At 53.6% G+C, this 23,287-nt stretch overlaps 1 protein-coding gene across 2 annotated transcripts in view; it reads left to right on the forward strand.

The window, feature by feature from the left end:
* Window positions 1-23,287, forward strand: part of ktn1 (kinectin 1) — a 58,359-nt gene that overhangs the window by 14,636 nt on the left and 20,436 nt on the right. Inside the window, exons 2-19 of one of the 2 annotated variants that reach the window (XM_045209131.1) lie at window positions 1,908-2,536; window positions 3,006-3,164; window positions 3,358-3,462; window positions 3,638-3,873; window positions 4,035-4,166; window positions 4,341-4,447; window positions 4,596-4,740; window positions 5,168-5,264; window positions 5,392-5,570; window positions 5,903-5,971; window positions 6,072-6,109; window positions 6,252-6,342; window positions 6,745-6,813; window positions 6,925-6,962; window positions 7,077-7,167; window positions 7,294-7,362; window positions 7,508-7,533; window positions 7,626-7,683. In XM_045209131.1, coding sequence (XP_045065066.1) covers window positions 1,909-2,536; window positions 3,006-3,164; window positions 3,358-3,462; window positions 3,638-3,873; window positions 4,035-4,166; window positions 4,341-4,447; window positions 4,596-4,740; window positions 5,168-5,264; window positions 5,392-5,570; window positions 5,903-5,971; window positions 6,072-6,109; window positions 6,252-6,342; window positions 6,745-6,813; window positions 6,925-6,962; window positions 7,077-7,167; window positions 7,294-7,362; window positions 7,508-7,533; window positions 7,626-7,683 — 2,337 coding nt within the window. In that variant the 5' untranslated portion in view covers window position 1,908. Of the gene's footprint in view, window positions 1-1,907; window positions 2,537-3,005; window positions 3,165-3,357; window positions 3,463-3,637; window positions 3,874-4,034; window positions 4,167-4,340; window positions 4,448-4,595; window positions 4,741-5,167; window positions 5,265-5,391; window positions 5,571-5,902; window positions 5,972-6,071; window positions 6,110-6,251; window positions 6,343-6,744; window positions 6,814-6,924; window positions 6,963-7,076; window positions 7,168-7,293; window positions 7,363-7,507; window positions 7,534-7,625; window positions 7,717-23,287 lie in introns of both variants that reach the window. The other variant, XM_045209130.1, reaches the window with a different exon arrangement.

A 23,287-nucleotide genomic window follows, 5' to 3' on the forward strand; every position in this document is an offset into this window, starting at 1 on the left:
CCGCCGTGTCTTTGTGAGACGCAGAGTAGGTGAACGGATGATCTCCGCATTTGTGGTTCCCAAAGTGAAGGACGGAGGAGGAGGTGTGATGGTGTGGGGGTGCTTTGCTGGTGACACTGTCAGTGATTTTATTTAGAATTCAAGGCACACTTATCCAGCATGGATTACCACAGCACTCTGCAGCGATACGCCATCCCATCTGATTTGGGCTTAGTCCCACTATCATTTTGTTTTTCAACAGGACAATGACCCAACACACCTCCAGGCTGTGTAAGGGCTATTTTACAAAGAAGGAGAATGATGGAGTGCTGCATCAGATGATCTGGCCTCCACAATCACCTGACCTTAACCCAATTGGGTTGGTTTGGGATGAGTTGGACCGCAGAGTGAAGGAAAAGCAGCCAACAAGTGCTCAGCATATGTGGGAACTCTTTCAAGACTGTTGGAAAAGCATTCCAGATTAAGCTGGTTGAGAGAATGCCAAGAGTGTGCAAAGCTGTCATCAAGGCAAAGGGTGGCTACTTTGAAGAATCTAACATCTAAAATATATTTTGATTTGTTTAACACTTTTTTTGGTTACTACATGATTCCATATGTGTTATTTCAACTGTTTTTGCTTTTTCATTATGTGGTATTGTGTGTATCTTTAACTATTTAATCCATTTTAGAATAAGTCTGTAACGTAACAGAGGAAAAAGTCAAGGGGTCTGAGTACTTTCCGAATTCACTGTAGACCTAGACGATATCCACAATACCACAACTAATTTTTCCAATCTGGGAGGTGATCTTGATAAAGTATTCAATAATTTCGCTTTGTATTTTAGATGGAATCAAGGTATTAGAATGTACCAGAGGCCATCAAAATAGAGCTCCTTCGACAAAAGGAGTAGCCTGGCTGGCTACTCTATGCACTTGTGGAAAACACTGCTTTGTGTATAAAGAAAGTAGGCGGTGGGCCAGGACCGTGTAGTCTAATAGGATCATATCACAGAGACGACTTAGCGGAGAGTGAGGGAGGACACACACTAATCACCCCTCCCTCACGCACTCACTCGTTCTCACACACACATACATTCTCACTGCACAGGGCTGGCTCTCTCTGTCTGCAGACAACCTCTAGGAGAAAAAGTAATTGAGTTATATTTCTTACCAATAGATTTATGCAGTGTGGGAAAATGCATTAGCATTTCTGCTGTAGTATATCAAACCCATAAATTATTGAGGAAATGTCAGCAGCAGCCTCTTATCAGGGAGGCACTGGGAGCGAGGTGGAATGCTTTCTGGCACCACAGGTATTCATATCAGGCTGGCTGGAAGTGCCCAAAGCTGTTTTAATAATAATTCGGGGGATGCTTATATATGTCCTGTTATACAAGTGTGTAATGGAAATGTTTTTTTTTTTTCCTTTCCCAACTCCCCCTGAGACACCCGCAGGGAGTGGGGTCAGGATTGTACAGGGTACTTGGAGCTAGGTTAAGTGCCTTGCTCAAGGGCAGAGCAACAGATTTTTCACCTTGCCGGATCCAGTATTCAAACAAGCGACCTTTTGGTTGCTGGCCCCAGCGCTCTAACCTCGAGGCTACCTGCCGCCGCATTTCACGTTACCCTATTTCCCTTTCACTGGGCTGCTCTGGCATGGGATGGGGCTGTGCCAGTGTCTGGCTGGCCGGCCTTGACGTTTGGAATTGACCATAGTCTTTGTGAGAGAAACCAACTTTTTTAAATCTATGATATGTGTCAACAAAGACATAGGACATTTAGACATGAACTGATCAGCTATTTTGCTATGCAATATTTGCAGCTATGCAGCATTTCTATTTTTTTATGTCTTGGCTATTTTGAAAGTTTGCTTTGTGCTTATGACTTATGTGCATAAAACTAATGACTCATGCTTGCTCTCTCTTCAGAATGGCGCTGGACATCTATGACTCTCAGTACCTGGTGATCTTGGCCCCCTGCCTGGTCATCGCCCTCATCTTCCTCTTCTTCTGGCTCTTCATGAAGGAGACCTCTTATGACGAGGTGCTGGCCAGGCAGAAACGAGACCTCAAGCTGCCACCCTCCAAACCAGACACCCGCAAGAAGAACGACAAGAAAAAGAGCAAGAAGAAAGAGGGCAGTAGCAGAGGGGATGGAGGAGAGTCTGAGGACGACCTGCGGGACTTTGACGTGGCTGACGCCGTGAGCAGCTTCACCGCTGAGGAGGAGGAGGAGGAGGAGCCTGCCCCTGTGGCTCCGCCTACCCCCGTTCCTGCCCATGTGGCAGCGCCAGCCGAGGCCCCTGCAGGGGTGAGGGAGAGGAAGAAGAAGGAGAAGAAAGCCGTAAAGGCAGCTGCCGCTGCAGCCGCTCCCCCTGCCGAGGAAACTGCGTTGAACGGCTCCAAGCAAGCCAGCCACAAAGCAGAGCCCCCTGCCCCAGTGGTTAAACCCAGTCCCCCCTCACCCCAGCCTGACCCTCAACCCCCAGCCCAGGCTCAGACCCCCCCCCAGTCCTCTGGCAAGAAGAAGAAGGAGAAGAAGCAGAAGACAGAGGCTGGTGAGTAGCAGGCCAGAGTGGCTTTAGTAGGATGAGAGAATGTGTGGTTCACGGTGCGCTTGCCTGTGTCTGCAAACGGGGCTAGCGCCTTCCCCGAGGCCACTAGTTAGTGTCTGAGTGCACATCTATCCTCCCGAATCAAATCTGATTATTTAAAGCCCAGTATGAGAAGGGAGCAGGAGGGAGGGAGTTTGTTACAATGGCCATAACCTCAAAATTCCTTCTACATTTACATTTACATTTACGTCATTTAGCAGACGCTCTTATCCAGAGCGACTTACAAATTGGTGCATTCACCCTATAGCCAGTGGGTTAACCACTTTACAAATATATTTTTTTAAGGGGGGGGGGGGTAGAAGGATTACTTTATCCTATAGTCTACACAAATGTATCACAAGGCCATCATAATGGCATCCTTTTTTCCCTCTATCTCTAAAGCCTAATTGTCCTCGTGTTGGTTCCTGTCTAGTGGAAGAAGAGATTAAGGTGGAGAAAGCTCCAGCTCCAGTCAAAAAGGAGGCTCCCGTGCCCGTGGAAACGAAAGCCCAGGATGGTGCTGCCCCCCCAGCCACCACCTCAACCAGTGGCAAAAAAAAGAACTCTGCCAAGAAGCAGAAGACTGAGCATGGTAAGGATGATGAAGACTTACTGATACTGCTGTGTAATCAGAGCAGGTTCAGAGACATTGTTCGAAGCTGCTAGCAGAAAGCAAAACAAATTTTACTCTGCCTATTTTTTAAAATTAAATCCTTGGGCCCACTATCTCAATTTGTGTGCCTTGGCTGGCCCCAAATATGACAATGTGTTTCGGTCTCCACCAGGCCAAGTGGATGATGTCCAGCCTGACTCTGCAGCTCCTGCTAACCACCATGGTGATGCGCCCTCCAAGGGGAGTGTCAAGAAACAGAAGAACGAGATGGATAAAGGTGAGAAACCTACACTCCAAAATATAGCTACTATACCATGTTTAAAGCTGACATATGAACAATTACATTTTATAAATCTATTTACACTGCACCCTTCTATTCCACTCCGCTGCCATGCAACACTTGTATAACACATCATAGTTCATCCTCTGCATGTATGTGTGTGTATTTGTAGAGAACTCTGAGGTGAAGCTGAAGGAGCTGCTTTTGGGCCTGGGCAGTCTGGCCTTGTCACAGGCAGAGGCTGTCAGTGTGGTCACTGTGCTTAAAGAGAAGAACCCGTCTGCCCTGGACGCTTGGCAGAAGTCTGCAGCTAAGGCTGACCCCTCATCCCTGGAGAGAGAGAGGCTCCTCACCACTCTGCAGGAGGAGGCCTCCATCGCCAAGGACAAGGTCCAGCAGCTCAGCAAGGTGCAGCTATACAGACTCATAATATAACCTGAAGATACCGGTACAATAATACATATCCATTGACTACATCACTGGTTGATTACCTGTGGACTCTGGCCATGGCTGGGTGGCATTTCATTCCAATACTGATCCGCTGCCGTTTCTGCCCTTTCCTGTGTTAGGAGCTGCAGCAGGAGAAGCAGAAGACTGTGAGAGTGGAGGCTGTTCTGAGGGACCAGCGTGGGGCACTGGAGAAGGAGCTGAATGTCATGCAGGCTAAATCCCAGGGAGAGCTCCAGGGCATGCAGATGAAGGTGACCACCATCCACCACTCTGATACCTTTACTAAAACAGGCCAAACCTCAACTTCCATCACCTTTTACTATCATGCTTTATACTCCAACGTCAGTCCTGAGGCAGCATAGACGAGTGTTTGTCTGATGCTGTATGTTCGGTGGTACTGACTCCCAGTGTTGTGTACTCTGTAGTTCCAGAAGCTGAGGGAGCAGCTGGAGGGTCAGATCGCCAGGCTGCAGCAGGAGAACGGCATCCTGAGAGACGCAGTCAGCTCTGCCACCAACCAGATGGAGAGCAAGTGAGTGCCACCTCCCAGCCATCTGTTCCTAGATTGTAAAGATGTTAAGGTCTTTGATTGGTATTGTATCGCACTGTAGGAATACTAGTTGCCTTTGAGGCATGGATGAGTGTGTGGGTTGTAATAGTGGTTGTGGTGTGCATGGCAGGCAGTCGTCGGAGCTGAACCAGCTGCGCTCAGAGTACTCTGGTCTGATGAAGGAGCTGGCGGAGAACAACAACAAGCTGCAGCAGGAGGAGCACCAGAGGAAGTCGCTGGAGGTCAACTACAAGCAGAACGTGTCTCAGCTGGAGGTATGCTGTCTGTCAGGGGAGGGGCCGTGCCTCACACAGGCATCTTATTTAGTTATTCACTAGGCTGCCCAACAGAGATTAAACACAAAGGAATCTCTCCTTCATGGTGAGACCTGGACTGGACTATTTAGGGTTTCTCACTGTAACCATGGGAGGGCCTGTGTGTGTCCGTCCGTCCGTCCTGGGGGGGGGGGCTGGGTGGTGTGTAATAGAACAGGGAAGTGGAGGATTGTGTTGGCTCAGGAAGTGGGGCTGTTTGAAGCTTTGTGCTCAGTATAAACACTGCTTCCCTGCAACAGACACCCAGGTCTGCCTTTCCTGTGTTATCACCATAACCACAGTACAGTGAGCGGGATTGTGAGAGGTTGTGTCAGTGTATGTACACTGTTAAAGTGCCAAGTGTTGTGTGTTGTCCCGTGGTCACCAGGCTCAACTGCAGGAAGCTAAGCGCCGCTGGGACGAGCTCCAGAACTACCTCCACAATGTCAACGCAGAGAGGGAGAAACTTCATGCTGCTAAAGAAGGTGATCACAGAGATTCGATAAACAGACCTCTGAAACTCAAGCTAATGCACCACCCATTGTCAATATGTAACAAATGTTACATATGACGAATGTGATATGACTGGGTCTGGTGTCTCTCCTCTCTCAGAGCTGCAGAGCCAGCTGCTGGCGGTGGAGACGGAGATGAGCAACAAGAACAAGGAGATCCAGACGCTGCACAGCAGCCTGACCGACACCATCGTGTCCAAGGACCAGGTGGAGCAGAAGGTGATGCAGCTGCTGGAGGTGTCCCAGCACAGCCTGACTGACAACTCAGCGCAGGTCCAGGTAGGGGAACACAGCCCGTATTGTTGTAATGACAGATGTGATGTGGATAACAATAACACGTTCCCTAGTGTGTACACTCACCAATTATTTACAGTTGACTGTTAAACTTGGATGTTATAGTTATTGTGCCAGGTGTGAACAGGACTTCACACTCAAACCATTCGGAAACAAGGGAGAGGGGTAGTTAAAAAGGGGAAACAGGTTTAGTTGAGAGACTACGGGATAAAACAATACGCTTCTTCTTAAATAGGCCAAATATCTGAAGTATTTTTGTATTTATATTTTTCATATTCTGGTATGCACTGAAAAGAACATCCTTTTTATCCTGACAGGATCTCCTGAAGGAAAACAGTGGCCTTCAGGCCCAGATTAAGACTCTGCAGGCCCAGTTGAGCTCACAGGTATGGACCAACATGTTTCACCCTTTAGTTCATCAACAAGAGTTAATGTTTCTATGTATATGTGAGTGTGTTGTGACCACGGTCTTCTCTCCTCTTTCAGGCCTCTACTGTCTCCCACTTTGAGGAGCTCCAGAAGCTGTAAGTGTTTACACGTTTGATATGAATCCCCACCCCACTTGCACATCTGTGTAGCCTGATCCTTGAATGTCCTTCAGTTCCATATAATGTCCTCTTTGACTCTTGTCCCTGTCCTATGGGTTTTGTTGCTGACTGTGTCCAGGCTGGCTGAGAAGGAGCTGCAGAGGAAGAGTCTGGAGGACTCCCTGAATGGCGAGAGGAGCAGTGGCGCCAGCAGGGAAACTAACATGCAGGTACCTACAGTAAAACTCTGTAATACTGTCTAAACCCCCATTATTACACCAGCCCTGTAAAATACGGTCTGTTAACCGGATGGAATGTGTTGAGCTGTAGGAATGCTGCTCACAGTACAGTGGATTGATTTGAGGGCTTACTATAAATGGAATGTATTTCTTTGTGAAGCATAGTAGCTAGTACAGTTATAAAACAGAACTATGATAATCCCTTTGGGCCGCCTTTGTTCATTAAACAAAGTAAATTAGCTGAAAATGGTCATTAGGATAAAGATATCAAACTATTACTGTAGACCTAAATGCATACTGTCAAATTAATAGTGATTTCTACTTTGTATGAGCTGAATGTTGTTGACTCTGGGCTTCCTGCCCTCACCCTCCTCTCTTCTCTCTCCTCCACAGGCCATGCACAATGAGAACATGTCACTGAAGCTAGAGCTCCAGAAACTGCAGACTCAGATCTCTGAACAGGTCAGAAGTGAAACGCCTGTTTTCATAGATGGAACTCCTGCTGTGATCTACCAGTCCCTCAGTATGCATAACTCTCTGACACACCCTCTCCCTCCTCCTCTCCCCATCTAGACTGCTTCTCAGCTGGCCTTGGACCAGTTCCAGAGGAGGTATGTGAGAACGGAGAGCATTAAGACCACACCAGAAAACAATGCTATACTTCACGTTGACCCTGTCTCACTGTGTCTGTCTTTGTGTTGTCCCCCCCACACACACTCACACAGTTTCCAAGAGAGGGAGGAGAACATCAAGACTGTGGAGGACCTGCTGAAGATGGGGCTGATTGAGGTGGCCAATAAGGAGGAGGAATTGAAGGTGAGCAGGGGTCAAGGGTCAGGGGAATGAGCTTGATTAGGTCACCACATATCACCGTTTTGATCGTGCATTGTGTAGACAAAAATTATGTTGAAGTGTTTGAAATCAAATTGCTTTCTCTGTCAGACTGTAAGACAAGAGAATGAGGCTCTGAAACAAGAGATGGAGGCTTTAAAGCAGCAGACTACTGAACATGTAAGTGTACACACACACACACACACACACACACACTTCTTTCCCACACGGATCTGCTGTGTCTTTTTATTTTGCTAGTCTCAACCCCGTTCCCTCATGGATTCTCCCTCTTTCTTTTATTCCGCTTGTCTTTTCCTACTCTCAGACGATAGTGGACGCACTACAGAGCAAGTAAGTCGATGAAAAGACCACTTTTCCCCGTATTAACTGCTATGAAACAGCTTGCCATATTCATGGACAGTTTTGTCGTTCTGTGTTTCAAGGATCCAAGAGAAAGATGAGCAGATTAAGTCAATGGAGGAGAGCCTACAGACAGCACAGGCGAGTGACTCCAGCAATGGGATGACCATTAAGGTGTGTGTTTATAGTCCTATTTTTACACACTCGCTCTCTCCTCCTTCTCTCGCTCTCTCCTCCTTCTCTCGCTCTCTCCTCCTTCTCTCGCTCTCTACTCCTTCTCTCGCTCTCTCCTCCTCTCGCTCTCTCCTCCTTCTCTCTCTCTCTCCTCCTTCTCTCGCTCTCTCCTCCTTCTCTCGCTCTCTCCTCCTTCTCTCGCTCTCTCCTCCTTCTCTCGCTCTCTCCTCGCTCTCTCTCTCCTCGCTCTCTCTCTCCTCGCTCTCTCTCTCCTCGCTCTCTCTCTCCTCGCTTTCTCTCTCATAGCTCTTCCTCGCTCTCTCTCGCGCTCTCTCTCCTCCTCTCTCGTCCTTCCTCTGCCTATCTCCTCCTTTCTCGTCTATCCTCCTTCTCGCTCTCTCCTCCTTCTCTCGCTCTCTCTTCCTTCTCTTCCTCGCGCTCTCTCTCCTCACGCTCTCTCTCCTCGCGCTCTCTCTCCTCGCGCTCTCTCTCCTCGCGCTCTCTCTCCTCGCGCTCTCTCCTCGCGCTCTCTCCTCGCGCTCTCTCCTCGCTCGCTCTCTCCTCGCTCGCTCTCTCCTCGCTCTCTCGCCTCCTTCTCGCTCTCTCTCCTCCTTCTCGCTCTCTCCTCCTTCTCTCGCTCTCTCCTCCTTCTCTCGCTCTCTCCTCCCTCTCGCTCTGTCTTCCTTCTCTTCCTCTCTCTTCCTTCTCTTCCTCTCTCTTCCTTCTCTTCCGCGCTCTCTCTCTCCTCGCGCTCTCTCTCTCCTCGCTCTCTCTCTCCTCGCTCTCTCTCTCTCCTCGCTCTCACTCTTCCCTCTCGCTCTCCTCCTCACTCTCTCTCTCCTCGCTCACTCGCCTCCTTCTCTCTCTCCTCGCTCACTCGCCTCCTTCTCGCTCTCTCTCCTTCTCGCGCTCTCCTCTCGCTCTCTCCTCATTTTTTCTTCTCTCTCTCCCCTCTCCCCTCTCTCCCTCCTCGCTCTCTCTCCTCCCTCGCGCTCTCTCCTCCCTCGCTCGCTCTCCTCCCTCTCCTCCTCCTTTCTCTCCTCCTCTCTCTCCTCCTTCTCGCGCTCTCCTCTCGCTCTCTCCTCATTTTTTCTTCTCTCTCCCCTCTCCCCTCTCTCCCTCCTCCCTCTCCTCCCTCGCTCTCCCTCCTCCCTCTCCTCCCTCGCTCTCTCTCCTCCCTCTCCTCCCTCGCTCTCTCTCCTCCCTCGCTCTCTCTCCTCGCTCGCTCTCCTCCCTCTCCTCCTCCTTTCTCTCCTCCTCTCTCGCCTCCTTCTCTCGCTCTCCTCTCGCGCTCTCCTCATTTTTTCTTTCTCCTCCCTCTCTCTCTCCTCCCTCTCTCTCTCCTCCCTCTCTCTCCTCCCACTCTCTCTCCTTTCTCTCCTTTCTCTCCTTTCTCTCCTCACTCTCTCGCTCCCCTCCTTTCTCTCCTTCTTTCTCTCCTTCTATCGCCTCCTTCTCGCTCTCTCTCCTTCTCTCTCGCCTCCTCGCTCTCTCCTCCCTCACTCTCTCTCCTCTCGCTCTCTCCTCCTTTTCTCTCTCCTCTCGCTCTCTCCTCCTTTTCTCTCTCCTCTCTCTCTCTCCGCTCTCTCCTCCTTTTCTTTCTCCGCTCTCTCTCCGCTCTCTCTCCGCTCTCTCCTCGCTCTCTCTCTCCTCGCTCTCCCTCTCCTCGCTCTCTCGCTCCTCCTTCTCTCTCTCTCCTCTCTCTCGCTCTCTCCTCGCTCTCTCTCCTCGCTCTCCTCCTTCTTGCTCCCTCTCCTTCTCTCTCTCTTCTCTCTCCTCTCTCTCTCCTCCCCTCTCTCTCTCTCTCCTTCTGTCTCCTTTTTTCTCTCTCCCCTTCTCTTCCTCTCTCTCCTCCTTATGTCTATCTCTCCCCTCGCTCTCTCCCCTCGCTCTCTCCCCTCGCTTTCTCTCCTCCTTCGCTCACTCCTCCTCCTTCGCTCACTCCTCCTCCTCTCCCTCCTCCTGTCTCTCACTCTCCTCCTCTCTCTCTTTCTCTCTCTGCCTCTCCTCTCTCTCCCCTTCTCTTCCTCTCTTCCTCTCTCCTCCCTCGCTCTCTCCTCCCTCCTCCGCTCTCTCCTCCTCCTCGCTCTCTCCTCCTCCTCGCTCTCTCCTCCTCCTCGCTCTCTCTCCTCCTCGCTCTCTCTCCTCCTCGCTCTCTCTTTCCTCCTCCTGTCTCTCTCTATTCAGCTTCCTGTCTCTCTCCTCCTCTCTCTATTCCTCTCTCCTCCTCATCTCTCTTCTCCCTCACTCTCTCTCCTCTCTCGCTCTCCTCCTCGCTCTCTCCTCCATCACTTTCTCTCCTCTCGCTCTCTCCTCCTTTTCTCTCTCCTCCCTCGCGCTCCCCCCCTCGCTCTCCTCGCTCTCGCTCTCCTCCCTCTCGCTCTCCTCCCTCTCGCTCCTCTCGCTCTCCTCCCTCTCGCTCTCCTCCCTCTCGCTCTCCTCCCTCTCTCTCCTCCTTTTCTCTCTCTTCCTCGCTTCCTCTCTCTCCTCATGTCTATCTCTCCTCCCTCTCGCTCTCCTCCCTCTCGCTCTCCTCCCTCTCGCTCTCTCCTCCTTTTCTCTCTCCTCCGTCTCTTCCTCTCTCCTCCTTCTCTTCCTCTCTCTTCCTCTCTCCTCCCTCGCTCTCTCCTCCCTCGCTCTCTCCTCCCTCGCTCTCCCCCTCCTCGCTCTCCTCCCTCTCGCTCTCCTCCCTCTCGCTCTCCTCCCTCTCACTCTCCTCTCTCTCCTCCCTCTCCCTCTCTCTCCTCGCTCTCCCACCTCCTCGCTCTCTCCTCGCTCTCTCCTCTCTCTTTCTCCTCTCTCTCTCCTCCTCCTCGCTCTCCTCCCTCTCCTCCCTCTGTCTCTCCTCTTTCTTTCTCTCCTTCTCTCTTGTCTCCTTCTCGCTCTCTCGCCTCCTCCTCCTCGCTCTCTCCTCCATCACTTTCTCTCCTCTCGCTCTCTCCTCCTTTTCTCTCTCCTCCCTCGCGCTCCCCCCCTCGCTCTCCTCGCTCTCCTCCCTCTCGCTCTCCTCCCTCTCCTCCCTCTCGCTCTCCTCCCTCTCGCTCTCCTCCCTCTCGCTCTCCTCCCTCTCGCTCTCCTCCCTCTCTTCTCCCTCTCTTCTCCCTCTCTCTCCTCCTTTTCTCTCTCTTCCTCGCTTCCTCTCTCTCCTCATGTCTATCTCTCCTCCCTCTCGCTCTCCTCCCTCTCGCTCTCTCCTCCTCTTCTCTCTCCTCCGTCTCTTCCTCTCTCCTCCTTCTCTTCCTCTCTCTTCCTCTCTCCTCCCTCGCTCTCTCCTCCCTCGCTCTCTCCTCCCTCGCTCTCTCCTCCCTCGCTCTCCCCCTCCTCGCTCTCCTCCCTCTCGCTCTCCTCCCTCTCGCTCTCCTCCCTCTCGCTCTCCTCTCTCTCCTCCGTCTCTCTCTACTCGCTCTCCCACCTCCTCGCTCTCTCCTCGCTCTCTCCTCTCTCTCTTTCTCCTCTCTCTCCTCCCTCTCTCTCTCCTCCTCCTCGCTCTCTCCTCCTCCTCGCTCTCCTCCCTCTCGCTCTCCTCCCTCTCCTCCCTCTCGCTCTCCTCCCTCTCGCTCTCTCTCCTCGCTCTCCCACCTCCTCGCTCTCTCCTCGCTCTCTTTCTCCTCTCTCTCCTCCCTCTCTCTCTCTCTCCTCTCGCTCTCTCCTCCTTTTCTCTCTTCCTCGCTTCCTCTCTCTCCTCATGTCTATCTCTCCTCTCTCTCCTCCCTCTCTCGCTCTCCTCCTTTTCTCTCTCCTTCTCTCTCTCCTCCTTCTGTCTCTCTCTCCTCCCCTCTCTTTCTCTCTTCTCTTTTTGACTCCTTTTCTCTCTCCCCTTCTCTTCCTCTCTCTCCTCATGTCTCTCTCCTCCCGTCGCTCTCCTCCCTAGCTTTCTCCTCCCTCACTCTCTCCCCTCGCTCTCTCCTCCTCTCACTCTCCCTCCTCCTTCTCTCTCTCCTCCTTCTGTCTCCTTTTCTCTCTCTGCCTCTCCTCTCTCTCTCCTTCTCTTCCTCTCTCTCTCCTCCTCCTTTCTCTCTTACCCTCTTTTCTCTCTTCCCCTCTTCTGTCTATCTCTCCTCCCTCTGTCTCTCCTCTTTCTTTCTCTCCTTCTCTCTTGTCTCCTTCTCGCTCTCTCGCCTCCTTCTCGCTCTCTTGCCTCCTCCTTCTCGCTCTCTCGCCTCCTCCTTCTCGCTCTCTCGACTCCTCCTTCTCGCTCTCTCTCCTCTCGCTCTCCTCCTTTTCTCTCTCCTCTCTCTCCTCGCTCTCCCCTCGCTCTCTCTCTCTCTCCTCTCGCTCTCTCCTCCTTTTCTCTCTCTTCCTCTCTCTCCTCCCTCTCCTCCTTCTCTCTCTCCTTCTCTCTCCTCCTTCTGTCTCCTTTTCTCTCTTCCCCTTCTCTTCCGTCTCCTTTTCTCTCTCCCCTTCTCTTCCTCTCTTGCTCTCCTCCCCCTCTCTCTCCCCCTCGCTCTCTCCCCCCTCGCTCTCTCCCCTCGCTCTCTCCCCCCTCGCTCTCTCCCCCCTCGCTCTCTCCCCCCTCGCTCTCTCTCCCCTACGCTCTCCCTTCTCTTCCTCTCTCTCCTCCTTATGTCTATCTCTCCTCCCCCTCGCTCTCTCCCCCCTCGCTCTCTCCCTCTCTCCCTCTCGCTCTCTCCGCTCTCTCCCCCTCGCTCTCTCCCCCTCCCCTCGCTCTCCTCTCTCCCCTTCTCTTCCGCTCTCTCCTCCTTATGTCTATCTCCTCCTCGTCTCTCTCCCCCTCGCTCTCTCCCCTCGCTTTCTCTCCTCCTTCGCTCACTCCTCCTGTCTCTCACTCTCCTCCTCTCTCTCTTTCTCTCTCTGCCTCTCCTCTCTCTCTGCCTCTCCTCTCTCTCCCCTTCTCTTCCTCTCCCCCTCCTCGCTCTCTCCTCCCTCGCTCTCCCCCTCCTCGCTCTCCTCCCTCTCGCTCTCCTCCCTCTCGCTCTCCTCCCTCTCGCTCTCCTCCCTCTCGCTCTCCTCCCTCTCCCTCTCTCTCCTCGCTCTCCCACCTCCTCGCTCTCTCCTCGCTCTCCCACCTCCTCGCTCTCTCCTCGCTCTCTTTCCCCTCTCTCTCCTCCTCCTCGCTCTCCCCCTCTTCGCTCTCCTCCCTCTCGCTCTCCTCCCTCTGCTCTCCTCCCTCTCCTCCCTCTCCCTCTCGCTCTCCTCCCTCTCTCTCTCCTCGCTCTCTCTCCTCGCTCTCTTTCTCCTCTCTCTCCTCCCTCTCTCTCTCCTCCCTCTCTCTCTCCTCCTTCTCGCGCTCTCCTCACTCGCTCTCTCCTCCTTTTCCGCTCTCTTCCTCCTTCCTCTCTACTCATGTCTATCTCTCCCTCTCTCTCCTCCCTCTCTCATCGTCTCCTCCTTTCTCTCTCTCCTTCTCTCTCTCCTCCTTCTGTCTCTCTCTCTCTCCCTCTCTCTTTCTCTCTCCCTCTTTCTGAGCTCCTTTTCTCTCTCCCCTTCTCTTCCTCTCTCTCTTCTCGCTCTCTGCTCCTTCTCTCTCCCCTTCTCTTCCTCTCTCCTCTCTCTCCTCATGTCTCTCTCCTCCCTCACTCTCCTCCCTAGCTTTCTCCTCCTTCTCTCTCTCCTCCTCCTTCTCTCTCCTCCTTCTTTCTCCTTTTCTCTCTGCCTCTCCTCTCTCTCTCCTTCTCTTCCTTTCTCTCTTCCCCTCTTTTCTCTCTTCCCCTCTTCTGTCTATCTCTCCTCCCTCTGTCTCTCCTCTTTCTTTCTCTCCTTCTCTCTTTCTCCTTCTCGCTCTTCGCACTCCTCCTTCTCTCTCTACGCCTCCTCCTCGTCTTCCCTCCTCACTCAACTCTCTCGCCTCCTCCTTCTCATCTCTTCCTCTCTGACTTCTCTCCTTCTTTCTCTCCTCCCTCTCCTCTCCTCCTTCTTCTCTCCTCTCTCTCTCTCTCTCCCTCTCGCTCTTTCTCTCTCCCACCTCTCTCTCTCCTCCTCTCTTTTCCTCTCTCTCTCCTCTCCTCTCTCTCTTCTACTCTCCTCCACTCTCTCTCTCCTCTCGCTCTCCTCCTTTTCTCTCTCTTCCTCGCTTCCTCTCTCTCTTCATGTCTATCTCTCCTCGCTCTCCTCCTTTTCTCTCTCCTTCTCTCTCTCCTCCTTCTGTCTCTCTCTCTCCTCCCCTCTCTTTCTCTCTCCTCTTTCTGACTCCTTTTCTCTCTCCCCTTCTCTTCCTCTCTCTTCTCGCTCTCTGCTCCTGCTCTCTCCCCTTCTCTTCCTCTCTCCTCTCTCTCCTCATGTCTCTCTCCTCCCTCGCTCTCCTCCCTAGCTTTCTCCTCCCTCGCTCTCTCCCCTCGCTCTCTCCTCCTTCTCTCACTCTCCCTCCTCCTTCTCTCTCTCCTCCTTCTGTCTCATTCTCTCTCTGCCTCTCCTCTCTCTCTCTCCTCCTTCTGTCTCATTCTCTCTCTGCCTCTCCTCTCTCTCTCCTTCTCTTCCTCTCTCTCTTCCCCTCTTTTCTATCTTCCCCTCTTCTGTCTATCTCTCCTCCCTCTGTCTCTCCTCTTTCTTTCTCTCCTTCTCTCTTGTCTCCTTCTCGCTCTTTCGCCTCCTCCTTCTCGCTCTCGCCTCCTCCTTCTCGCTCTCGCCTCCTCCTTCTCGCTCTCGCCTCCTCCTTCTCGCTCTCGCCTCCTCCTTCTCGCTCTCGCCTCCTCCTTCTCGCTCTCGCCTCCTCCTTCTCGCTCTCTCTCTCCTCGCTCTCCTCTCGCTCTCTCCTCCTTTTCTCTCTCTTCCTCATCCCTCTCCTCCTTCTCTCTCTCCTTCTCTCTCCTCCTTCTGTCTCCTTCCCTCGCTCTCTCCTCCCCCTCGCTCTCTCCTCCCCCTCGCGCTCTTCTCCTCTCTCTCCTTCTCTCTATTCCTCCCCCTCCTCTCTCTTCTCCTCTGCTCACTCCTCCTCTGCTCTCTCTTCTCTCTCTCCTCCTTTGCTTCCCCCTCCTCGCTCTCCCCCTCCTCGCTCTCCCCCTCCTCGCTCTCCCCCTCCTCGCTCTCCCCCTCCTCCTCTCCCCCCTCCTCTCTCTCTCCTCCCTCCCTCGCTCTCTTCTCCCTCCCTCGCTCTCCCCTCCCTCGCTCTCTCCTCCTTCCCTCCTCTCTCCTCCTTCCCTCGCTCTCTCCTCCTTCTCTCCTCCCTCTCTCTCCTCCTTTTCTCTCTCCTCCTTTTCTCTCTCCTCGCTCGCTCTCTCCTCGCTCGCTCTCTCTTCCTTTTCTCTCTTCCTCTCTCCTCTCTCTCTCTCCTCCTTCTCTCTCTTCCTCTCTCTCCTCTCTCTCTCTCGTCCCTCTCTCGATCTCTCCTCCTTCTGTCTCTCTCTCCTCCCTCTCTCCTCGCTCTCTCTCCTCGCTCTCTCTCCTCCTTCTCGCTCTCTCTCCTCCTTCTCGCTCTCTCTCCTCCCCCTCGCTCTCTCCTCCTTCTCTCTCCTTCTCTCTCTTCCTCCTCCTCCTCTCTCTTCTATAAGCTCACTCCTCTGCTCTCTTCTCCCTCTCTTCCTCCTCCTCTCTCCTCCCTCGCTCTTCCTCGCTCTCTTCTCTTTCTCCCTCTCTCTCTCTCCCTCTCTCTCTCTTCTCTCCTTTTTCTCTCTCCTTCTCTCTCTCTCCTTCCCGCTCTCTCTCCTTCTGCTCTCTCTCCTCCACTCCTCTCTCCTCCCTCTCTCCTCCCTCTCCTCCTTTTCTCTCTCCTCCTTCTTTCTCTCCTCCTTCTCTCTCGCCTCCTTCTCCTTGCTCTCCTCCTCGTCTCTCCTCGCTCGCTCTGTCCTCTACCTCTCTCCTCCTTTTCTCTCTCTTCCTCTCTTCCTCTCTCTCCTCCTTCTCTCGCCCTCTCTCCTCCTCATTTCTCTCTTCCTCTCTCCTCGCTCTCTCTCCTCCTTCTCGCTCTCTCTCCTCCTTCTCGCTCTCCTCCCTCTCGCTCTCTCTCCTCGCTCTCCCACCTCCTCGCTCTCTCCTTGCTCTCTTTCTCCTCTCTCTCCTCCCTCTCTCTCTCCTCCTTCTCGCGCTCTCCTCACTCGCTCTCTCTCCTCTCGCTCTCCTCATTTTCTCTCTCTTCCTCGCTTCCTCTCTCTCTTCATGTCTATCTCTCCTCGCTCTCCTCCTTTTCTCTCTCCTTCTCTCTCTCCTCCTTCTGTCTCTCTCTCTCCTCCCCTCTCTTTCTCTCTCCCTCTTTCTACTCCTTTTCTCTCTCCCTTCTCTTCCTCTCTCTTCTCCTCCTCTGCTCCTCTCTCTCCCTTCTCTTCCTCTCTCTCTCTCTCTCATGTCTCTCTCCTCCCTCGCTCCCTCCTACTTTCTTCCCCCCTCCCCCTCTCTCCTCCTTCTCTCACTCTCCCTCCTCCTTCTCTCTCTCCTCCTTCTGTCTATTCTCTCTCTCCCTCTCCCTCTCTCTCTCCTCCTTCTGCTCATTCTCTCTCTCCTCTCCTCTCTCTCTCCTCTCTTCCTCTCTCTCTCCTCCCTCCTTTCTCTCTTCCCTCTTTTCTATCTTCCCCTCTTCTGTCTATCTCTCCTCCCTCTGTCTCTCCTCTTTCTTTCTCTCCTTCTCTCTTGTCTCCTTCTCGCTCTTTCGCCTCCTTCTCGCTCTCGCCTCCTCCTTCTCGCTCTCGCCTCCTCCTTCTCGCTCTCGCCTCCTCCTTCTCGCTCTCTCTCTCCTCGCTCTCCTCTCGCTCTCTCCTCCTTTTCTCTCTCTTCCTCATCCCTCTCCTCCTTCTCTCTCTCCTTCTCTCTCCTCCTTCTGTCTCCTTCCCTCGCTCTCTCCTCCCCTTCGCTCTCTCCTCCCCCTCGCTCTCTCCTCCCCCTCGCGCTCTTCTCCTCTCTCTCCTTCTCTCTATTCCTCCCCCTCCTCTCTCTTCTCCTCTGCTCACTCCTCCTCTGCTCTCTCTTCTCTCTCTCCTCCTTTGCTTCCCCCTCCTCGCTCTCCCCCTCCTCGCTCTCCCCCTCCTCGCTCTCCCCCTCCTCGCTCTCCCCTCCTCTCTCTCTCCTCCCTCCCTTCTCTCCTCCCTCCTCGCTCTCTTCTCCCTCCTCCTCTCCCTCTCCTCTCTCTCCTCCTTCCCTCTCTCTCCTCCTTCTCTCCTCCCTCTCTCTCCTCCTTTTCTCTCTCCTCCTTTTCTCTCTCCTCGCTCGCTCTCTCCTCGCTCGCTCTCTCCTCGCTCGCTCTCTCTTCCTTTTCTCTCTTCCTCTCTCCTCTCTCTCTCTCCTCCTTCTCTCTCTTCCTCTCTCTCCTCTCTCTCTCTCTCGTCCCTCTCTCGATCTCTCCTCCTTCTGTCTCTCTCTCCTCCCTCTCTCCTCGCTCTCTCTCCTCGCTCTCTCTCCTCCTTCTCGCTCTCTCCTCCTTCTCGCTCTCTCTCCTCCCCCTCGCTCTCTCCTCCTTCTCTCTCCTTCTCTCTCTTCCTCCTCCTCCTCTCTCTTCTATAAGCTCACTCCTCTGCTCTCTCCTCCCTCTCTCTCCTCCTGTCTCTCCTCCCTCTCTCCCCCTTTCTCTTCCCTCTCTCTCCTCCCTCGCTCTCTCTCCTTCTGCTCTCTCTCCTTCTGCTCTCTCTCCTTCTGCTCTCTCTCCTTCCGCTCTCTCTCCTTCTGCTCTCTCTCCTTCTGCTCTCTCTCCTCCCGCTCTCTCTCCTCCCGCTCTCTCCTCCCTCTCCTCCTTTTCTCTCTCCTCCTTCTTTCTCTCCTTCTCTCTCGCCTCCTTCTCATGCTCTCCTCCTCGCTCTCTCCTCGCTCGCTCTGTCCTCTCGCTCTCTCCTCCTTTTCTCTCTCTTCCTCTCTTCCTCTCTCTCCTCCTTCTCTCGCACTCTCTCCTCCTCATTTCTCTCTTCCTCTCTCCTCGCTCTCTCTCCTCCTTCTCGCTCTCTCTCCTCCTTCTCGCTCTCCTCCCTCTCGCTCTCTCTCCTCGCTCTCCCACCTCCTCGCTCTCTCCTCGCTCTCTTTCTCCTCTCTCTCCTCCCTCTCTCTCTCCTCCTTCTCGCGCTCTCCTCACTCGCTCTCTCTCCTCTCGCTCTCCTCCTTTTCTCTCTCTTCCTCGCTTCCTCTCTCTCTTCATGTCTATCTCTCCTCGCTCTCCTCCTTTTCTCTCTCCTTCTCTCTCTCCTCCTTCTGTCTCTCTCTCTCCTCCCCTCTCTTTCTCTCTCCTCTTTCTGACTCCTTTTCTCTCTCCCCTTCTCTTCCTCTCTCTTCTCGCTCTCTGCTCCTGCTCTCTCCCCTTCTCTTCCTCTCTCCTCTCTCTCCTCATGTCTCTCTCCTCCCTCGCTCTCCTCCCTAGCTTTCTCCTCCCTCGCTCTCTCCTCCTTCTCTCACTCTCCCTCCTCCTTCTCTCTCTCCTCCTTCTGTCTCATTCTCTCTCTCCTCTCCTCTCTCTCTCTCCTCCCTTCTGCTCTCATTCTCTCTCTCCTCTCCCTCTCTCTCTCCTTCTCTCTCCTCTCTCTCTCCCTCTCTCTTCCTTTTTCTTCCCCTCTTCTGTCTATCTCTCCTCCTCCTCTGTCTCTCCTCTTTCTTTCTCTCCTTCTCTCTTGTCTCCTTCTCTAGGCTCTTTCGCCTCCTTCTCGACTACCCTCCTCCTTCTCGCTCTCCTCCTCTTCTTTCTTCCTCCTCCTTCTCGCTCTCTCTCTCCTCGCTCTCCTCTCGCTCTCTCCTCCTTTTCTCTCTCTTCCTCATCCCTCTCCTCCTTCTCTCTCTCCTTCTCTCTCCTCCTTCTGTCTCCTTCCCTCGCTCTCTCCTCCCTCTTCTCTCCTCTCACTCCTCTCTCTCTCCTCCCCCTCGCTCTTCTCCTCTCTCTCCTTTCTCTATTCCTCCCCCTCCTCCTCTCTTCTCCTCTCTCACTCTCTCTCTCTCTCTTCTCTCTCTCCCTTTTTCCCTCCTTCTCTCTCCTCTCTCCCCCTCTCAGCTCTCCCCTTCCTCTCTCTCTCCTCCCTTGCTCTCTCCTCCCTCCCTCGCTCTCTTCTCCCTCCCCGCTCTCCCTCCCTCGCTCTCTCCTCCTTCCCTCGCTCTCTACCTCCTTCTCTCCTCCCTCTCTCTTTTTCTCTCTCCTCCTTTTCTCTCTCCCTCTCCTCCTCGTTCCTCTTCCCTCTCTCTTCTTTTCTCTCTTCCTCTCTCCTCTCTCCTCTCTCCCTTCTCTCTCTTCCCTCTCTCTCTCCTCTCTCTCTCTCTCGTCCCTCTCTCGATCTCTCCTCCTTCTGTCTCTCTCTCCTCCCTCTCTCCTCGCTCTCTCTCCTCGCTCTCTCTCCTCCTTCTCGCTCTCTCTCCTCCTTCTCGCTCTCTCTCCTCCCCCTCGCTCTCTCCTCCTTCTCTCTCCTTCTCTCTCTTCCTCCTCCTCCTCTCTCTTCTATAAGCTCACTCCTCTGCTCTCTCCTCCCTCTCTCTCCTCCCTCGCTCTCTCCTCCCTCGCTCTCCCCCTCCTCGCTCTCTTCCTCCTCGCTCTCTCCCCTCCCTCGCTCTCTCTCCTCCCTCGCTCTCTCTCCTTCTGCTCTCTCTCCTTCTGCTCTCTCTCTTCTTCCTCTAACCATCCCTCATCTCTCCTGCTGCAATCTCTTTCACTTTTACTCCGCTTTTTCCTTTCTCTCTCCTCCTTCTTTCTCTCTTCTCTCCCTCCTTCTCATGCTCTCCTCCTCGCTCTCTCCTCTCCTAACTCTGTCTCTCTCTCCTCCTTTTCTCTCTCTTCCTCTCTTCCTCTCTCTCCCTCCTTCTCTACCACTCTCTCCTCCTCATTTCTCTCTCTTCCTCTCTCCTCCGCTCTCTCTCCCTCCTTAACTCTCTCCCTCCTTTACTTATCCTTGCATCTCATCTCTCAGTCTCCCACCTCTCGCTCTTCCTCCACTCTAACTCCTCTCTCTCCTCCTCTCTCTCTCCTCCATAACACTCGCAATATCTCCTCCCTCACTCTCTCTCCTCTCACATCTCCTCCTTTTCTCTCTCTTCCCTCGTCTCTACTCTTCACTTGTCTATCTCTCTAACTCTCCTCTATCTTTTCTCTCTCCTTCTCTCTCTCACTCCTGCCTGTCTCTCTCTCTCCTCCCCTCTCTTTCTCTCTCCTCTTTCTGACTCCTTTTCTCTCTCCTTCTCTTCCTCTCTCTTCTTACGCTCTCTGCTCTCTCCTCTCTCCCCTTCTCTTCCTCTCTCCTCTCTCTCCTCCTGTCTCTCTCCTCCCTCGCTCTCCTCCTAGCTTTCTCCTCCTCGCTCTCTCCCTCTCTCTCTCCTCCTTCTCTCTCTCTCTCCCTCCCTCCTTCTCTCTACTCACTCCTTCTGTCTCATTCTCTCATCTCTGCCTCTCCTCTCTCTCTCTCCTCCTTCTGTCTCATTCTCTCTCTCTCCTCTACCCTCTCTCTCTCTCCTTCTCTCTTCCTCTCTCTCTCCTCCCTCCACTTTCTCTCTTCCCCTCTTTTCTATCTTCCCCCTCTTCTGTCTATCTCTCACTCCTCTGTCTCTCCCTCTTTCTTTCTCTCTCCTTCTCTCTTGTCTCCTTCTCGCTCTTTCCCTCCTTCTAACTCTATGCCTCCTCCTTCTCCTCTTGTACCTCCTCCTTCTCGCTCTCGCTTCCTCCTCCTTCCTCGCTCTCTCTCTCTCTCGCTCCTCACACTCTCGCTCTCTCCTCCTTTTCTCCTCTCTTTCTCATCCCTCCTCCTCCTTCTCCTTCTCTCCCTTCTCTCTCCTCCTTCTATCTCCTTCCTCAGCTCTCTCCTCCCCTTCGCATCTCTCCTCCCCCTCGCTCTCTCCACCCCTCCCTCTTCTCCTCTCCTCCCCTTCGCTCTCTCCTCCCCTCGCTCTCTCCTCCCCCTCCCTCTTCTCCTCTCTCTCCTTCTCTCTCTTCCTCCCCCTCCTCCTCTCTCTTCTCCTCTACTCACTCCTCCTCTCTCTCTCTTCTTCTCTCCACTCCTTTGCTTCCCCCTCCTCGCTCTCCCCTCCTCTCTCTCCCCCTCCTCGCTCTCCCCCTCCTCGCTCTCCCTCACTCGCTCTCCCCTCCTCGCTCTCCCCTCTCTCTCTCTCACTCCCACCCTCGCTCTCTCCTCCCTCCCTCGCTCTCTTCTCCCTCCCTCGCTCTCCCCTCCCTCGCTCTCTCCTCCTTCTCTCCTCCCTCTCTCTCCTCCTTTTCTCTCTCCTCCTTTTCTCTCTCCTCAGCTCTCTCATCTCTCTCTCTCCATTCTCTCCTCCCACTCTCTCTTCCTTTTCCTCTCTTCCTCTCTCTCCTCTCTCTCTCTCCTCCTTCTCTCTCTTCCTCTCTCTCTCTCTCTCTCTCAGTCCCTCTCTCGATCTCTCCTCCTTCTCTCTCTCTCCTCCCTCTCTCTCAATCTCTCTCCTCGCTCTCCCTCCTCTTCTCCTCTCCCTTCCTTTTCTCCCTCCTCACTCTCTCCTTCTCTCTCCCTTCTCTCTCTTCCTCACTCCTCCTCTCTCTTCTGTAAATCTCACTCCTCTGCTCTCTCTCCCTCTCTCATCCCTCCCTCTCTCTCCTCCCTCGCTCTCTTCCTCTCGCTCTCTCTCCTCCTAATCTCTCTCCTTCACTCTTACTCTCCTTTCTCTCTCTCCTTCATGCTCTCTCTCTCCTTCTCTCTCTCTCTCCTTCTCTCTCTCTCTCCTTCTCTCTCTCTCCCATCCTAACTCTCTCTCCTCCCGCTCTCTCCTCCCTCTCCTCCTTTTCTCTCTTCCTCCTTCTTTTTCCTCTCCTTCTCTCTCTCCTCCTTCTCCTTGCTCTCCTCCTCTCCTCTCTCTTGCTTTCGCTCTATCCTCTAAGCTCTCTCCTCCTTTTCTCTCTCTTCCTCTCTTCACTCTCTCTCCTCCTTCTCTCTCGGCACTCCTCTCCTCCTCATTTCTCTCTTCCTCTCTCCTCGCTCCTCTCTCCTCCCTTCTCGCTCTCTCTCCTCCTTCTCTCTCCTCCTCTCCTCTCTCTCTCCCTCTCCCACCTCCTCGTTCTCCTCGCTCTCTTTCTCCTCCTCTCTCCTCCCTCTCTCTCTCCTACTTACTATCTCCCTCATTCTCTCTCTCTCCTCTCGCTCTCCTCCTTTCTCTCTCTCTTCCCTCGCTTCCTCCTCTCTCTTCATTCTATCTCTCCTCGCATCTCCTCCTTTTCTCTCTCCTTCTCTCTCTCCTCCTTCTGTCTCTCTCTCTCCTCCCCCTCTCTTTCTCTCTCCTCTTTCCACTCCTTTTCTCTCTCCTTCTCTTCCTCTCTCTTCTCAGCTCTCTTCTCCTGCTCTCTCCCCCTTCTCTTCCTCTTCTCTCTCTCCCTCTGTCTCTCCTCCTCCTCCTCCCTCCTGCTTTCTCCTCCTCGCTCTCTCCCTCCTCTCTCCTCCTTCTCTCTCCTCTCCCTCCTCCTTCTCTCTCTCCTCCTTCTCCTCTCCCTCTCTCTCTCACTCCTTCTGTCTCATTCTCTCTCTCCTCTCTCTCTCTCTCCTTCTCTTCCTCTCTCTCTCCTCCTCCTTTTCTCTCTTCCCCTCTTTTCTATCTTCCCCTCTTCTTCTATCTCTCCTCCCTCTTCTCTCCCTCTTTCTTTCTCTCCTTCTCTCTTGCCTCCTTCTCTTCTCCTCCTTCTCCTCTCGCCTCCTCCCTTCCTCGCTCTATCCTCCTCCTTCTCCTCCTACGCCTCCTCCTTCTCGCTCTTCGCTCTCCTCCTTCTCGCTCTCTCTCTCTCTCTCCTCTCTCTCTCCTCCTTTTCTCTCTCTTCTCATCCCTCTCCCTCCTTCTCTCTCTCTCCTTCTCTCTCCTCCTTCTGTCTCCTTCCCTACGCTCTCTCCTCCCCTTCGCTCTCTCCTCCCCTCGCCTCTTCTCCTCTCTCTCCTTCTCTCTATTCCTCCCCTCTCTCTCTTCTCCTCCTGCTCACTCCTCCTCTGCTCCTCTCTTCTCTCTCTCCTCCTTTCTTCCCCCTCCTCGCTCTCCCCCTCCTCTCTCCCTCCTCGCTCTCCCCCTCCTCGCTCTCCCTTCTCTCCCCTCTCTCTCCCCCTCTCTCTCCTTCCCCTCACCTCCTCTCTCCTTTTCTCTCCTTCTCTCTTCTCCCTCCCTCGCTCTCCCATCCCTCCTCTCTCCTCAGCTTCCATCAGCTCTCTCCTCCTTCCTCTCCTCCCTTCTCTCCTCCTTTATCTCTCTCCTCGCTCCTCTCTCCTCTCTCTCTCTTCTCTCTCTCCTAAGCTCTCTTAACTCTCCTTCCTTTTCTCTCTTCCTCTCTCACTCTCTCTCTCTCCTCCTTCTCTCTCTTCCTCTCTCTCCTCTCTCTCTCTCGTCCCTCTCTTGATCTCTCCTCCTTCTTCTCTCTCTCCTCCCTCTCTCTTTCGCTCCTCTCTCCTACTCCTCTCTCTCCTCCTTCTGCGCTCTCTCTCCTCCTTCTACAGCTCTCTCTCACTCCCCTCCTCTCTCCTCCTTCTCTCTCCTTCTCTCTCTTCCTCCTCCTCCCTCTCTCTTCTATAGCTCACTCCTCTCTCTCCCTCCTCTCCTCCTCCTCTCTCTCTCCTCCCTCGCTCCCTTGCTCTCTTCTCCTGCTCTCTCTCCTCCCTCGCTCTCTCTCCTTCCGCTCTCTCTCCTTCTGCTCTCTCTCCTTCTGCTCTCTCTCCTTCCGCTCTCTCTCCCTCCCTCTCTCTCCTCTCTCCTCCTTCTCCTCCTTCTTCTCTCTCCTCCTTCTTTTCTCTCCTTC

The sequence above is a fragment of the Coregonus clupeaformis genome, chromosome 29 (genome assembly GCF_020615455.1).
Source record: "Coregonus clupeaformis isolate EN_2021a chromosome 29, ASM2061545v1, whole genome shotgun sequence".
Classification (NCBI taxonomy): domain Eukaryota; kingdom Metazoa; phylum Chordata; class Actinopteri; order Salmoniformes; family Salmonidae; genus Coregonus; species Coregonus clupeaformis.